The sequence below is a fragment of the Cherax quadricarinatus genome, chromosome 13 (assembly GCF_038502225.1).
Source record: "Cherax quadricarinatus isolate ZL_2023a chromosome 13, ASM3850222v1, whole genome shotgun sequence".
Classification (NCBI taxonomy): domain Eukaryota; kingdom Metazoa; phylum Arthropoda; class Malacostraca; order Decapoda; family Parastacidae; genus Cherax; species Cherax quadricarinatus.
The window spans coordinates 21803242-21821434 of NC_091304.1; the positions used below are offsets into that span (position 1 = coordinate 21803242).

Genomic DNA, 18193 nt, shown 5'->3' on the forward strand with positions numbered 1-18193 from the left:
TTTTTGATAATAAATTGGATGGTTAAAATCTCTCACATGAATAAACAAAGCATTAGAATCTTGTTTGTTTTAATCTTAGTTCGAGACTTTTTCCAGTTTGACCGTAATAAACTTTATCGCATATTTTACAAGGAATCTTACAGACACATCTGTCAGCATTTTGGGGGGAATTTTTTATCAAAAGTTTTTTACTGTTAAGATTTTTAAACACAACTTTGATATTAAAAGTCTTAAGAATAGAAGGCATATCAACCAAGTTTTCATGGTAAGGGAGAACCAACATATTTTAGGTTGAATAAGGTTGGTTGTCCCTTTTTGAATTGTAAAAATTATTTCTGGCAATTTTAAAGGATTTATCTAACAAGTTTCTTGGATATTTTAGATAATTAGCTTTTTCATAAATTTGGGAGATTTCTTCATCAATGAATTCTGGACTACATGCACATTGAAGAGAATACCGATACAGATAGTTTAACTCTATCTTGAGGTGAAGAATAATAGTGTACATAGGAACAGTTATCTGTTGGTTTTCTGTAAATTTGGGCTCAAAATATCTACAAGCCATTTAGATAATTTATAGGAAACTGAACCTCTGGAGCTAATAATTGGTCCAACTGGATTACCTGGTTTATGCGTTTTTATTAATCCATATATGTAGGATAAAGATGTATGGATTAATAAAAATATGTTAGACCAATTATTAACTCCACAGGTTCAGGATGCTCTAATCCATGGTCCCGTGGTCCCGTGGGTTAGAGCGTCGTGAATTTTTGCTCACCATGAGGCGGGCTAAAACGACACAAGTTCGAGTCCTTGGCTAGTCGCAGTGTTGTTATTGATTAAATACAACTCGTTCGTGGTTACAATAATATATATACTGCTCGTGGAGGCTAGTATATCAAACGGGGAGTAGAACGAAATTAGCTCTGAGGCACCCACACCATCCTATATCCTCGGATCACAGTAAAACACCTAGCTCTGCTGGGTGCGTGATCTTTGTAGGATTCGGTGAACCCGTGAGTTAGTGTCGTGAATTTTCTCTCGCCTGAGGCAGGCTAAAACGACACGGGTTCGAGTCCTCGGTTAGTCGCAGTGCTGTTATTGATTAAATAACACTCGTTCGTAGTTATAATAAAATATATATACGTACGTGCAAGATAAGCCACGGGGGGAGAGGGATCTTTAGTTTTCTAACCCCCCCGTGACTTGTCATGCATTAAGATCGCCTGTCTGCGATTGTTTTGCATATATATATATATATATATATATATATATATATATATATATATATATATATATATATATATATATACATATATTAAATCTACACTGGTTTCAAGTGAATTCTCCAAACTTTACTCTAACCACATTTTTATGGCTTCAGAATTCACTTTCTTTCTAAAGAAATATGCCGAATGCGAAGTTCGTGGAGTTCAGCCCCTCTTCTGAAACACAGCAAAGTTTGGAAGGCATTAGCACAGTCGTTATCCAATAATAGTTCCCTTGCACTGCTTCACAAGCCAAAGTAATTTACGTGTACTATAAGTCGCCTTGGATGGGTGGATATGCTGCCCATTAAAAGTAACAGGCACCTTATCACAGATCAGGTGGGACTCGAGCCCATGGCAGGTGAGTATTAAAACCCACAGTCACCTTGGATGTATATATATGCTAGGCATTAAAAATTGCAACAATAATCTTGGGTGTATATATATATATATATATATATATATATATATATATATATATATATATATATATATATATATATATATATATATATTACATTATATTGTAGGTAGTAGGATGGTAGACAGCAACCGCCCAGGGAGGTACTGCCGTCCTGCCAAGTGAGTTTTAAAACGGAATCCTGCAAGATTTCAGGTACTTCTTGCTACTTCTACTTACACTTAGGTTACACTACACATACATGTACAAGCATATATATATACACACCCCTCTGAGTTTTCTTCTATTTTCTTTCTAGTTCTTGTTCTTGTTTATTTCCTCTTATCTCCATGGGGAAGTGGAACAGAATTCTTCCTCCGTAAGCCATGCGTGTTGTAAGAGGCGACTAAAATGTCGGGAGCAAGGGGCTAGTAACCTCTTTTCCTGTATATATTACTAAAATTAAAAAGAAAAACTTTCGCTTTTCTTTTTTGGCCACCCTGCCTTGGTGGGATACGGCCGGTGTGTTGAATATATATATATATATATATATATATATATATATATATATATATATATATATATATATATACATATATATATATATATATACAAATATATATATATATATATATACATATATATATATATATATTTACATATATATATATATATATATATACATATTTTTTTTTTTTTTCAACAAGTCGGCCGTCTCCCACCGAGGCAGGGTGACCCAAAAAAAGAAAGAAAATCCCCAAAAAGAAAATACTTTCATCATCATTCAACACTTTCACCACACTCACACATTATCACTGTTTTTGCAGAGGTGCTCAGAATACAACAGTCTAGAAGCATACACATATAAAGATACACAACATATCCCTCCAAACTGCCAATATCCCAAACCCCTCCTTTAAAGTGCAGGCATTGTACTTCCCATTTCCAGGACTCAAGTCCGACTATATGAAAATAACCGGTTTCCCTGAATCCCTTCACTAAATATTACCCTGCTCACACTCCAACAGATCGTCAGGTCCCAAGTACCATTCGTCTCCATTCACTCCTAACACGCTCACGCACGCTTGCTGGAAGTCCAAGCCCCTCGCCCACAAAACCTCCTTTACCCCCTCTCTCCAACCCTTTCGAGGACGACCCCTACCCCGCCTTCCTTCCCCTATAGATTTATATGCTTTCCATGTCATTCTACTTTGATCCATTCTCTCTAAATGACCAAACCACCTCAACAACCCCTCTTCTGCCCTCTGACTAATACTTTTATTAACTCCACACCTTCTCCTAATTTCCACACTCCGAATTTTCTGCATAATATTTACACCACACATTGCCCTTAAACAGGACATCTCCACTGCCTCCAACCGTCTCCTCGCTGCTGCATTTACCACCCAAGCTTCGCACCCATATAAAAGTGTTGGTACTACTATACTTTCATACATTCCCTTCTTTGCCTCCATAGATAACGTTTTTTGACTCCACATATACCTCAACGCACCACTCACCTTTTTTCCCTCATCAATTCTATGATTAACCTCATCCTTCATAAATCCATCCGCCGACACGTCAACTCCCAAGTATCTGAAAAACATTCACTTCTTCCATACTCCTCCTCCCCAATTTGATATCCAATTTTTCTTTATCTAAATCATTTGACACCCTCATCACCTTACTCTTTTCTATGTTCACTTTCAGCTTTCTACCTTTACACACATTCCCAAACTCATCCACTAACCTTTGCAATTTTTCTTTAGAATCTCCCATAAGCACAGTATCATCAGCAAAAAGTAACTGTGTCAATTCCCATTTTGAATTTGATTCCCCAAAATTTAATCCCACCCCTCTCCCGAAAACCCTAGCATGTACTTCCTTTACAACCCCATCTATAAATATATTAAACAACCATGGTGACATTACACATCCCTGTCTAAGACCTACTTTTACCGGGAAATAGTCTCCCTCTCTTCTACACACCCTAACCTGAGCCTCACTATCCTCATAAAAACTCTTTACAGCATTTAATAACTTACCACCTATTCCATATACTTGCAACATCTGCCACATTGCTCCTCAATCCACTCTATCATATGCCTTTTCTAAATCCATAAATGCAATAAAAACTTCCCTACCTTTATCTAAATACTGTTCACATATATGCTTCAATGTAAACACTTGATCTACACATCCCCTACCCACTCTGAAACCTCCTTGCTCATCCGCAATCCTACATTCTGTCTTACCTCTAATTCTTTCAATTATAACCCTACCGTATACTTTTCCTGGTATACTCAGTAAACTTATTCCTCTATAATTTTTACAATCTCTTTTGTCCCCTTTCCCTTTATATAAAGGGACTATACATGCTCTCCGCCAATCCCTAGGTACCTTCCCCTCTTTCATACATTTATTGAACAAAAGTACCAACCACTCCAACACTATATCCCCCCCTGCTTTTAACATTTCTGTCATGATCCCATCAGTTCCAGCTGCTTTACCCCCTTTCATTCTACGTAATGCCTCACGTACCTCCATCACACTTACATTCTGCTCTTCTTCACTCCTAAAAGATGGTATACCTCCCTGGCCAGTGCGTGAAATTACCGCCTCCCTTTCTTCCTCAACATTTAAAAGTTCCTCAAAATATTCTCGCCATCTACCTAATACCTCCATCTCCCCATCTACTAACTCCCCTACTCTGTTTTTAACTGACAAATCCATATTTTCCCTTGGCTTTCTTAACTTGTTTAACTCACTCCAAAAATTTTTCTTATTTTCATTAAAATTTCTTGACAGTGCCTCTCCCACTCTATCATCTGCTCTCCTTTTGCACTCTCTCACCACTCTCTTTACCTTTCTTTTACTCTCCATATATTCTGCTCTTCTTATAACACTTCTGCTTTGTAAAAACCTCTCATAAGCTACCTTTTTCTCTTTTATCACACCCTTTACTTCATCATTCCACCAATCACTCCTCTTTCCTCCTGCACCCACCCTCCTATAACCACAAACTTCTGCCCCACATTCTAATACTGCATTTTTAAAACTATTCCAACCCTCTTCAACCCCCCCATTACTCATCTTTGCACTATCCCACCTTTCTGCCAATAGTCGCTTATATCTCACCCGAACTTCCTCCTCCCTTTGTTTATACACTTTCACCTCCCTCTTACTTGTTGTTGCCACCTTCCTCTTTTCCCATCTACCTCTTACTCTAACTGTAGCTACAACTAAATAATGATCCGATATATCAGTTGCCCCTCTATAAACATATACATCCTGGAGCCTACCCATCAACCTTTTATCCACCAATACATAATCTAATAAACTACTTTCATTACGTGCTACATCATACCTTGTATATTTATTTATCCTCTTTTTCATAAAATATGTATTACTTATTACCAAATTTCTTTCTACACATAGCTCAATTAAAGGCTCCCCATTTACATTTACCCCTGGCACCCCAAATTTACCTACTACTCCCTCCATAACATTTTTACCCACTTTAGCATTGAAATCCCCAACCACCATTACTCTCACACTTGATTCAAAACTCCCCACGCATTCACTCAACATTTCCCAAAATCTCTCTCTCTCCTCTACACTTCTCTCTTCTCCAGGTGCATACACGCTTATTATAACCCACTTTTCACATCCAATCTTTATTTTACTCCACATAATGCTTGAATTAATACATTTATAGTCCCTCTTTTCCTGCCATAGCTTATCCTTCAACATTATTGCTACTCCTTCTTTAGCTCTAACTCTATTTGAAACCCCTGACCTAATCCCATTTATTCCTCTCCACTGAAACTCTCCCACCCCCTTCAGCTTTGTTTCACTTAAAGCCAGGACATCCAGCTTCTTCTCATTCATAACATCCACAATCATCTCTTTCATATCATCTGCACAACATCCACGCACATTCAGACTTCCCACTTTGACAATTTTCTTCTTCTTATTCTTTTTAGTAATCTTTACAGGAAAAGGGGTTACTAGCCCATTGTTCCCGGCATTTTAGTTGACTTTTACAACACGCATGGCTTACGGAGGAAAGATTCTTATTCCACTTCCCCATGGATATAAAAGGAAAATTAATAAGACCAAGAAGTATTAAGATAAAATCAAAGAAAACTCAGATGAGTGTGTATGAATAAATGTGTATATGTATGTGTAGTGTGACCTAAGTGTAAGTAGAAGTAGCAAGACATGCCTGTAATCTTGCATATTTATGAGACAGACAAAAGACACCAGCAATCCTACCATCATGTAAAACAATTACAGGCTTTCATTTTACACTCACTTGGCAGGACGGTAGTACCTCCCTGGGTGGTTGCTGTCTACCAACCTACTACCTATATATATATATGTATATATAACTGATCAATTACAAACGCTCGGTTACAATGAAGTCCATTCTAAAATTTTCTCTTCTAAGTTTAAAGATATATTTTTCACATATGTTAATGTAAAAATTAATAATTTTGTACCTTAGAAATCTTATCTAACCTTATTATAACAAGCGCAATTTAATTTAGCCTAATCCAATTAAATATGCTTTAGATAAGTGTACATTAATTTAATAATAAACAAACATAATAAAATATATTTTTATCTTTAGTTTCACAATGATTTTGGCGAAATTATTGCATACACAAATTTTAGCTTGCAAGATTCGGCAAGAAGAGCGTTGGTATTTAAGCCAAAATAGCAAGTTTTATTTATTCGCCACGACATTATATATATATATATATATATATATATATATATATATATATATATATATATATATATAAATACGTTAGCGTGAGTGCGACAACGGGGGTTTATATAAAAGGCCGCTATGAGAATCACTTTCGCGGAGGAAGTTGCATATTCAGAAGTAATTTCTTTTCTTGGGTGTCTCGCGTAAGCGAGGCCTTTGACATGTGATGCGATGTGAGAGAGAGGGAGAGAGAGGGAGAGGAAGGGAGAGGGAGATAAGGAGAAGGAGGGAGGATGAGAGGAGAGGGGGAGAGAGGAGAGAGGGAGGGAGAGGAGAGGGGGGAGGGAGGAAAGAGAGGGAGAGGGAGGGAGAAGGAGGGAGAGGGGAGAGGGAGGGAGAGGGAGCGGGAAGGAGAGGGAGGGAGATGGAAAGAGAGGGAGAGAGGGAGAGGGAAGGAGAGGAGAGAGGGAGAGGGAGAGAGAAGGAGTGGGAGAGAGAGAGGGAGAGAGAGGAGGAGGGAGGGAGGATGAGAGGAGAGGGGGAGGAAGAGAGGAGAGGGGAGGGAGAGAGGACAAGGGGAGGGAGAGAGGAGAGTGGGAGGGAGAGAGGAGAGTGGGAGGGAGAGAGGAGAGGGGGAGGGAGAGGAAGGGAGAAATGCTTTCAAATGAGCTGATGTAGGTAACAGCTCTTAGCCTGCCAATAGAGTTAGGAATCCTTAACCTGTAAATAGCTTGTCAATAAAGTTAGGAATCCTTAACCTGTAAATAGCTTGTCAATAAAGCTAGGGATTTAACCTTGTCAAACCCTTTGTAAAAAAAAGGAGAGGGAGAGAGAGAGGGAGGGAGAGGGACAGAGGGAGAGGGAGAGGGAGAGGGAGAGAGGGAGAGAGAGGGAGAGAGAGGAGGAGGGAGGGAGGATGAGAGGAGAGGGGGGAAGAGAGGAGAAGGGGAGGGAGAGAGGAGAGGGGGAGGGAGAGAGGAGAGGGGGAGGGAAAGAGGAGAGGGAGAGGGAGGGAAAGGGAGGGAGAGGGAAGGAGAGGGAGGGATAGAGAGCGGAAGAGTGAGGGAGCGGGAATCAGCACCAGTCAGAGAACAAGAGAGAGCAAAGACGAACGAGAAAGCGGGATAATTTTCCCACAACAGCAGAGGAGAAAAAATGTCGTCTGCCCATTATGTTATAAACAATGTCTGGTCACCACGCCAGTTGGTACAATGTGTGGCCACCACGCCAGTTTGTACAATGTGTGGTCACCACGCCAGATGGTACAATGTCTGGCCACCACGCCAGTTGGTACAATGTCTGGCCACCACGCCAGTTAGTACGTGTGGCCACCACGCCAGATGGTACAATGTGTCCACCACGCCAGCTGGTATAATGTGTGGCCACCACGCCAGTTAGTACGTGTGGCCACCACGCCAGATGGTACAATGTGTCCACCACGCCAGCTGGTATAATGTGTGGCCACCACGCCAGTTGGTACAATGTCTGGCCACCACGCCAGCTAGTACAGTGTGTGGCCACCACGCCAGTTGGTACAATGTGTAGCCACCACGACAGTTGGTACAATGTCTGACCACCACGCCAGTTGGTACAAACAATGTCTGGCCACCACACCAGTTGGTACAAAGTCTGGCCACCACGTCAGTTGATATAAACAATGTCTGGCCTCCTCGCCAGTGTAGTACATTGCCTGGCCTCCTCGCCAGGTTTTGGTACAATGTCTGGCCTCCATGCCAGTGCTGTTACATTATCTAGCCACCTCGCCAGGTGTTGGCACAAACACTGTCTAGCCTCCTCGCCAGGTGTTGGCACAAACACTGTCTGGCCTCCTCGCCAGGTGTTGGCACAAACACTGTTTGGCCTCCTCGCCAGGTGTTGGCACAAACACTGGCCTCCTCGCCAGGTGTTGGTACATTGTCTGCTCTCCTCGCCAGTGTTTGTACAAACATGGTTTGCCCATCATGCTAGACGTTAGTATACAGTAGTACGTTTAAGTAAAATGTTACAAAATTTTTGAACGATTACAATCTAGAATTGGAATTGGATGAGGTTCGCCTGTACAATCCCAGCCCGGGTCTTGTCCAGTTGGTGACCCGGCGTTGGCCCCCCCGGGGAGGGGGGGGAGATTACATTCTGTAGTAAGGCATAAACTACCTAGGTTAAACTCCTGTCAAAAGTGACTTATGTCTATTTAGGTCCTTGATATAAAAAGTCAGCCTACCAAAGCTGGCGCTGTTGTAAACAATTATCAGAACAGCAGCTATAAACATTGGTTACAACACCAAGCAATATAAAAAAAATGGCAAAAGGCGTTGCTATAAAGAATCTGTGAGCCATGTCAAACTTCGTACCAAAAAATAACGATGGGTCTTACGTGGCGCTGAAGCCTAATCAGCTTCCTGCATCATCAATGTAAAATGTTAAAATTTCTTTCTTCGGGAAATCCCAAATGGAGCTTAACACAAATTCTCACCTACTGTTAAATTTAATATATATATTTTTTTAGATATGGCTTCCCTCTCAAAAGTGCTAAAGAATTGAAACTCCTAAGCTTTTAATGTGTCGAAATGCTGCTAGGCTCAGGTTTTTCATATTTGCGAGTGGCAAGAACAAACTTAGTGTTGTTAATGGCAAGTAAATACATTATACGAAGCCTTGCCCTAACTATGTCTTTATAAAGTCTGTACGACAGACACGTATAGCATTTACCCTATCAGGGTGAAACGTCTAACGGAGAGGCTCGCTATGATACTTTTGACTGACATTCATAAGAACTAATTAGTCTTAATATTCAAGCCTCGTATACCTTATCATACTTATCTTACTTCAGGCATTTATGAGTAATACAAAAATACTTAAAGCAACGCAAGCCTAAATTAAGAAGTTTCGTTCAAGAGCCTGATTAAGCTCTCAATGAGCGAAACGCCTTTAGAATTTTTTTGTCTGCACTCAGCGTATCAGCCATTCACAACAATTATTACCGAATAGCAGAATTTGATGTACATACTGAGTAAAACTATATTTTTATTATACTCATGGGGAAACGCTAAACCTATCATACAGAGCTAGGGGATTGAAAGTCAATTAGATTTGAGGAGGGACGGAAGGGGGGGAGGGGGTTATATCCAGTGCCTTAGTTGAAGTGATATTCAGCTGCAAGGTATCTGAGATACCAAGGCTTTACAAAATCTAAAGATTCATGTTTACTCAGTAAAAATTAAATATACAGTTTGTTTTATATGTTTAAAGCCCTACGAGGGCCAGTAAAGCTGCATATCCTGTGTCCCACAAGTCATGAAGACTTTAATCCCACGGTGTATATACCGTGTCAAAATATGCAGAAACACCACTGCTGAATGTTTTAAATTCAGGTCATCACACGTATACCAGTACGCCTGGACTGCGTGGAACCCACAACTTGCCAGACAAATTGTTGTGGTCGTTCCTTCAGTTTATTTGTTACAGAATATGGAGGAAAGAAATGTACTTACAATCCTTTCCAATGGCCATTTGAGAGAGAGAGAGAGAGAGAGAGAGAGAGAGAGAGAGAGAGAGAGAGAGAGAGAGAGAGAGAGAGAGAGAGAGAGAGAGAGAGAGAGAGAGAGAGAGAGAGAGAGAGATCCACTTCGAGGACAGCGTGAAGCAAGCTTCTATACCACAAGACGGGCAGAAAGCAGCAACTTCACTCTGGCTGTACCCTTCTCCAGAACATCACTTCATCTGAGATCATTTATCCCAGGATAACTCGAGTATGGAACACATTCGTACAGCATTATGATGTCAACGAGATAAAGTCAGTTGATCAGATGAAAATGCTGGCCCATAGATGGCTCCAACTTCATCTTGTTCCCTACTTGTATGTCTCATGACAATAAAAATGCTTTCAAATGAGCTGATGTACGTAAAAGCTCTTAGCTTGTCAATAAAGTTAGGGATCCTGAACCTAACCTCGTCAAACCCTGTGTTAAAAAAAAGAGGGAGGGAGGGGAACTAAAATGCCTGGAACATTTAGCTTGACCACAACCAATTATGTGAATCCTGTCTCTTTACGATCTTAACCGATGCTTATACTCAGCTCTTGCCGTTTCCTCAACTTCTTTGTTTCAAATAATTCATCTCTTCAAGTGATTTTTCAATAATTCTTCTTGAATGACAATCGTGAGTCTTATTACTCAGACGTTCCTCTACTTCTAAAGCTGGCCATTATGTTCCTCAATTCAAAAAATAATTCTAAATTATTACAATCCAAATACTTTACCATTTTCTATATCTAGATTACTATTTTCACATTCACAGGGGAGAGCTAAACCCGTAGGAGTCAAACAGCGCCTGGGAAACGGGAGCCAGTCAAGTTCGGTTCAAGTGTAGGACAGGTGCAATTCCTGGCATGACAAGCTCTCCACTGGCATCAAAGAACTTCCATTGAGCTGGGATGACACCTACAATATTTCTTTATTCTACACAGCCAAAAATTCACAGATCTGGAGGGTAGGGAGAGCACCTCCTGCTATATCTTTGCATCAATTAATTAGAAGTAAAGGTAGTCGGACTATAGTTAGTCCTGGTCAGAGTATCAACGTTGACTATGTTATCTGCTATCGCCTTTAACATGCAATAAAATAAGGAGAATGAACCTGTGAAAGATAGAGATTTAATGGGATGGTGGCTGGTTGTTATAAAATGTTGATGCTTCATCATAATTTCCAATACACAGAATATACAATTCCACGATAATAGCCTCTGGACAGCGTCCTATTCATTGATACCAGATTTATGGTCCTTTTCAATCAGTTCTGTAATATTCTTCTTTTGTTAGATCTACCGCCCGAGAGCTCACTGGGAGCCCACCCACACACTCACGGCCTTTACTATACCTTTTATGTTATTACAAGACTTTTTATTCTTCCTTTCTCCTTTCAAACTCCAGCTTTCCTATCACTCACACACCCCTTAATCTTCATTTTCTCTTCTTTCATCTATTTCTTTCTGCCCTTTCCTATTATTATATTTTGTTTATGATCGTATTGCTGAATATCGTGTTCAGTCATCAACTCCGTATTTTCTAAACTCTTGCCCTTTATGGGTCAACTGATGACTCCCATTCCCCCCAAGATACTGAAATACTGTTATACAAATTCTTAGCAAGGTTAGGCATGGTTACTAGGCTAGTTTTTGTACTGGAATACAAAAAAAAACATTTATATTTCGGTATTTTCCTCTAGGGCGTGGATGAGGAGAGCCAAACCTTCAGGTTTTTGTTATTGCCAATATATTGACTAGTTATTATTGTATTTTTATTTTTATTAGTATTTTTATTATGTGAGCAGCAGAGGCTTGTGGCTACAAGGCGATGCAGGCTGAAGGGAGAATTGGCGAGGTAGTTACCACAATAAAAAAAATACAAACCCCAATAAATATGGTGAAATACCAGGGGTAAAACTTTAAAGTTGTAAGATGTTGAATAAGGAGCTAAGAGGAGTTTAGTGATATAAGTAATATATTTAAAAGTTATTGAGCACAGATGATAAAATAGGAGCGCATGTTTCCTGGATAGCGTAAGGTCATATGAATGGTGTTAGGTGTTCCAGGAGTCAATGAAGTGGGTGAGGCATTATACAGGTTGATAACGGGGGGGAAGGGGAGTAGCGAGAATGGTTGGTTTTAGGACGGAAGGAAATTAAGGATGCAGCTTAGAAATGTTTGGTGCATTTTAAAGTATATGAAAGAATAAGAGCACGCGTATGGGAGGTATGGGTGGAGAGGGAAGAGTGTTGGTGGGTGCCCGTGTGATCTTGGTCACCTCCAGAGTGATGCTATAATAGTATAAATGTTTGTCACTTGGATCTGATAAGTAACTGAATGAGTGACCGCATACTGAGCGATTGAGCAAGACTTCTGAAAAAGATAAGTCAGAGAGCTACAAAGAATCATGTCGTATAATAATGCCGTTTGAACTTTTATACTTCAATCTTGAAATTCGCTGAGCAAATGGCTCATGAATTACCAAATGCGAGGCAGCATCCATTGCATTAGTGGGATGAAGAGCTGCCTGGAGCCTGCACAACGTTGTGCTGCACACACCGGAACACTTGCAATCAAGGTACACTTTTACGGACACAATTATGATGATGAAAATGGAGCAACACTGACGAAAGGACTAATCAATTTCGTTTTTATAGGGGAAATGTTGCTTTCCGGCCATTCTTGCAAGACATTCTGGAAGACCTTCAGAGTTATTGCTCCTATTCCGAAACTTTAAACTAATAATTATAATTATTATATTCACGGGGAAGCGCTAAATCCACATGAACCAAATGGCGTGCTGCCAATATTGAGGAAACTATTAGAAACAATACATATCAGAACCAGCTTTCATTGAGGTAATGTTTCGCTCAGGGTAGGGCTAAAGTTTTGACTATAAATCTCCACTTAGAGCGAAACGTTCTTAGCTAGACGAATTTCTCGAAATTGTGGCAACAGCTGATAAGTAGTGACTAAAACAGCTCTTAAGAACTTTAATGGTAGTATACGACGTTTCGTTCACAAGCAGTGAACTTAAAGCATGATTATTTGACAGTGTCTCCGGTTTATGTTAGAGTTTGAAAAGTAAACACCTTTACTTATAATTGTTTTTACTGGCATTACAGTATATAATTATTTTTTTGTTAACAGACGACGATCTAACGTATCCTAAACAACGCACATCCAGACATTTGCTCTGAAAATAGGTAAAAAAAAAAAGTTGACTTCAGCTGGACGAATTAGAATTACAAGCCTACTAGCAAGGTGGTGTATTTACATTACTGTCAGCGCCACAAACTCCAGCTTCGTGTTCAATGTATTCCATCAACTTAAACTTTTATCAAGACTGACTTTCAACTTTCTAAATAAATACGGAATTGTCATAAACCTGAACAATTCTCAAGAGTAACTTTTGTACTGTATCCATTACATCTGTGTTGAGGGGGAGGGGAAGGGGGGGAGTCGGAGGGGGGAGAGCTGGAGGGGGAGTAGGACGGAAGGAGAAGGGAGAGTTGGAAGGAGGGAAGAGAAGGATAGGAGAGGGAAGAGAGGGAGAGGGGAGGGGAGATAGGAGAAAGAAGACTTAGAAAGAAGAGAGAGAGGACGGGAGGGGAGAATTATAATCACGGGGGAGCGCTAAACCTGTAGGATTATACAGCGCATGTGGGGGGGATGGAAGGTATTCAGGCTCAATTCAGGGAACCGGAGCACAAATCCACTTCCCTAGATCAAGAGCCCCTCACCAGCGTCAAGGAACCTACCTTGAGGGCGGGGGGAAAGGGGAGACAAGAGTGGGGAGCGAGAAAAGATGGGAGAAGAGGAAAGAGAAGAGAGAAGAGATAGTAGTAGTAGTGGTTCTAGCAGTGACTTACTGAGCACTTTGACCTGGTAGGTCACCCAGCTTTCATTACCATAAAATTATCATGAAACACAATAACAACAAAGATAAAATTTACAAAAGCAACGAACATAAACACTCAACACAAATAAATACTCTCATACCAAGTTAAAATAAACAGCGTCAGTTTAAAAATAAACATTGTGCCAAAACTTCTAAAAATTCCCCGAGGTTCCTACAGACACCTCGGTAATTATAAAAGCCATTAAGACAGAGATGGCTAAGCTGTGAGAAAACTGTTAAAATATTTTATTTTACAGTCAACAGCACAAGATACACAAAAAGGAAGGAGGAAGGGGGAGGGGAGAGAGAACCTGTAAATATGTGGGAGAGAGAGAGAGAGAGAGAGAGAGAGAGAGAGAGAGAGAGAGAGAGAGAGAGAGAGAGAGAGAGAGAGAGAGAGAGAGAGAGAGAGAGAGAGAGAGAGAGAGAGAGAGAGAGAGAGAGAGAGAGAGAGAGGGAGAGAGAGAGAGGGAGAGAGAGGGAGAGAGAGAGGGAGAGAGAGAGAGAGAGAGAGAGAGGGAGAGAGAGAGAGGGAGAGTGGAGAGAGGGAGAGGAGAGGGAGAGAGAGAGAGAGGAGAGAGAGGGAGGGAGAGAGGAGGGAGGGAGGGAGAGAGGGGAGGGAGGGAGAGGAGGGAGGGAGAGAGGAGGGGAGAGAGGGAGGAGAGAGGGAGGGAGAGGGAGGGAGGGAGAGATGGAGGGAGAGATGGAGAGAGAGATGGAGAGAGAGATGGAGAGAGAGATGGAGAGAGAGATGAGAGAGAGAGAGAGGGAGAGAGAGAGAGAGAGAGAGAGAGAGGGAGAGAGAGAGAGAGAGAGAGAGAGAGAGAGAGAGAGAGATGCAAATATCGGGTGAGTGTGGCTGCTCTACACAAGTTATAAAACAAAAGAGATTGGATTTGCAAATGAAAGTAAGAAATCTAAATAATTTTCTCCTTTTTCATCATGTCTTGACTGGTCTCTCTCACTTTATTATGTCTGCATCTCAAGTTGTGCGTCTGGTGACGTGTTGTGTGTGCGCGCGCTTCAAGTTGTGCGCGTCTAGTGACGTGTTATGTGCATCTGATGACGTAAGTTATCAAGTATGTCAGGAGTTATCATAATTGCGTGTGACGGAGTTGTGTTTGAGTCTAGTGGAGTTATCATTGTTATTACTGTTGCTACTTGTACGTAACGAGTGACATATATTACTCAGCTCTATCCTCACCGCCTACATTAACAGCCGTAAAACGACCAGTTCACTGGTTAAACAAGTTCTCCAGCCGAGTGAACCATAGTTTCAATCCTCGTACATAAACAAACACAAAATGATTACCTCGTAGGCTTGGGGTGTCACACTACAACCTAGCTAACTTATGTATAGGTCGAGATGCATGACTAATTGTGAGATATAATTATTTGTCATCCAGTTTGTTTACTTGCCTGCTTAGAATAGCTGTTTGGAATGACGTAACGACGTAAATGTCGTTGGAGTCACTAGACGTACGTCCTCCTTCTGCAACGTCTTCTCACCTACTGAACCACGCGCCTGCACGCCCGCCTCACTGGGGTCAATGACTAACTTAAATATTTGGTTATTATTATTTTTGCCGTAATGATCAATACTGGTAACATTAATAAAATTATTGTAATTGTCATAGTAAGACCTCGCATAATGCGGTAGTTATGTTCCTTAACTCGGCGCTTTATGTAAAACTGACCTGTGTATCTTATGAATACGTGAAAAATAAGAGATTAGTAATCCAAGAAATGTATACATATTTTTTTGGACAACTCATTATTTCGTCAAAAAATAGTATAGTTCTTGATACATTACATCGCACCATTACCTGTTATCACCTACCAGCACCATTACTTGTGACCACCTACCAGCACCATCACTTGTGACCACCTACCAGCACCATCACTTGTGAGCACCTACCAGCACCATCACTTGTGACCACCTACCATCACCATCACTTGTGAGCACCTACCAGCACCATCACTTGTGAGCACCTACCAGCACCATCACTTGTGAGCACCTACCAGCACCATCACTTGTGAGCACCTACCATCACCATCACTTGTGAGCACCTACCAGCACCATCACTTGTGAGCACCTACCAGCACCATCACTTGTGACCACCTTCCAGCACCATCACTTGTGAGCACCTACCAGCACTATCACTTTTGACCACCTACCAGCACCATCACTTGTGAGCACCTACCAGCACCATCACTTGTGACCACCTTCCAGCACCATCACTTGTGAGCACCTACCAGCACCATCACCTGTGATCACCTACCAGTACCATCACTTGTGACCACCTACCAGCACCATCACTTGTGACCACCTACCAGCACCATCACTTGTGAGCACCTACCAGCACCATCACTTGTGACCACCTACCAGCACCATCACTTGTGAGCACCTACCAGCACCATCACCTGTGATCACCTACCAGCACCATCACTTGTGACCACCTACCAGCACCATCACTTGTGACCACCTACCAGCACCATTACTTGTGACCACCTACCAGCACCATCACTTGTGACCACCTTCCAGCACCATCACTTGTGACCACCTACCAGCACCATCACTTGTGACCACCTACCAGCACCATCACTTGTGACCACCTACCAGCACCATCACTTGTGAGCACTTACCAGCACCATCACTTGTGACCACCTACCAGAACCATCACTTGTGACCACCTACCAGAACCATCACTTGTGACCACCTACCAGCACCATCACTTGTGATCACCTACCAGCACCATCACTTGTGACCACCTATCAGCACCATCACTTGTGACCACCTACCAGCACCATCACTTGTGACCACCTACCAGCACCATCACTTGTGACCACCTACCAGCACCATCACTTGTGACCACCTTCCAGCACCATCACTTGTGACCACCTACCAGCACCATCACTTGTGACCACCTACCAGCACCATCACTTGTGAGCACCTACCAGCACCATCACTTGTGACCACCTTCCAGCACCATCACTTGTGACCACCTACCAGCACCATCACTTGTGACCACCTACCAGCACCATCACTTGTGACCACCTACCAGCACCATCACTTGTGACCACCTACCAGCACCATCACTTGTGACCACCTACCAGCACCATCACTTGTGACCACCTACCAGTACCATCACTTGTGACCACCTACCAGCACCATCACTTGTGACCACCTACCAGCACCATCACTTGTGAGCACCTACCAGCACCATCACTTGTGACCACGTACCAGCACCATCACTTGTGACCACCTACCAGCACCGTCACTTGTGACCACCTACCAGCACCATCGCTGGTAACCACCTACCAGCACCATCACCTGCGATCACCTACCGACACCATCACTTGTGACCACCTACCAGCACCATCACCTGTGACCACCTACCAGCACCATCACCTGTGATCACCTACCAGCACCATCACCTGCGATCACCTACCAGCACCATCACCTGCGATCACCTATCAGCACCATCGCCTGTGATCACCTACCAGCACCATCACCTGTGATCACCTACCAGCACCATCACCTGCGATCACCTACCAGCACCATCACTTGTGACCACCTACCAACACCATCACCTGCGATCACCTACCAACACCATCACCTGCGATCACCTTCCAGCACCATCACTTGTGATCACCTACCAGCACCATCACCTGCGATCACCTACCAGCACCATCACCTGCGATCACCTACCAGCACCATCACCTGTGATCACCTTCCAGCACCATCACTTGTGATCACCTACCAGCACCATCACCTGTGATCACCTACCAGCACCATCACCTGTGATCACCTTCCAGCTCCATCACTTGTGATCACGTACCAACACCATCACCTGCGATCACCTACCAGCACCATCACCTGCGATCACCTACCAGCACCATCACCTGCGATCACCTTCCAGCACCATCACTTGTGATCACCTACTAGCACCATCACCTGTGATCACCTACCAGCACCATCACCTGTGATCACCTAGCATCACTAACATCCAGAAATGAGAAGAGGTGATGAAAATATCCAAATACGGAGCAAGAAACATACGAGAGATTATACTAGTATGAGACACGTCCACAGGTGTAAACAGAGTGATGAGGAGGGACGGCAGAGCGACCCTATGCCTGTCTAATACAATGAAAATGCCTACGGCACAGAGGGTCATTTTTCCATGCGAGAACCAGCCCGATTTCAAATGTTTGCCCATTATTATTATTATTATAATAATGTTTGCCCAACTTTATGAGTGTGAAGGGGAATTTTTCCGAGTGGGAGCCAACCAGATTCAATTTGTTTTCAACTTTAGCGGGGCTAAACAGAGGCTGGAGCCCACGTTCCAATAATTTTGGGATACAGATATGGTTAA

General features: G+C 42.2%; 1 protein-coding gene across 1 annotated transcript in view; it reads right to left on the reverse strand.

Moving 5' to 3' along the window:
• Window positions 1–7579: 7579 nt before the first annotated feature.
• LOC138852652 (uncharacterized) overlaps window positions 7580–18193 on the reverse strand; it is a 178194-nt gene continuing 167580 nt past the window's right edge. The window contains exon 6 of the mRNA XM_070084739.1: window positions 7580–7989. Coding sequence (XP_069940840.1) covers window positions 7580–7989 — 410 coding nt within the window. The remainder of the gene's footprint in view (window positions 7990–18193) is intronic.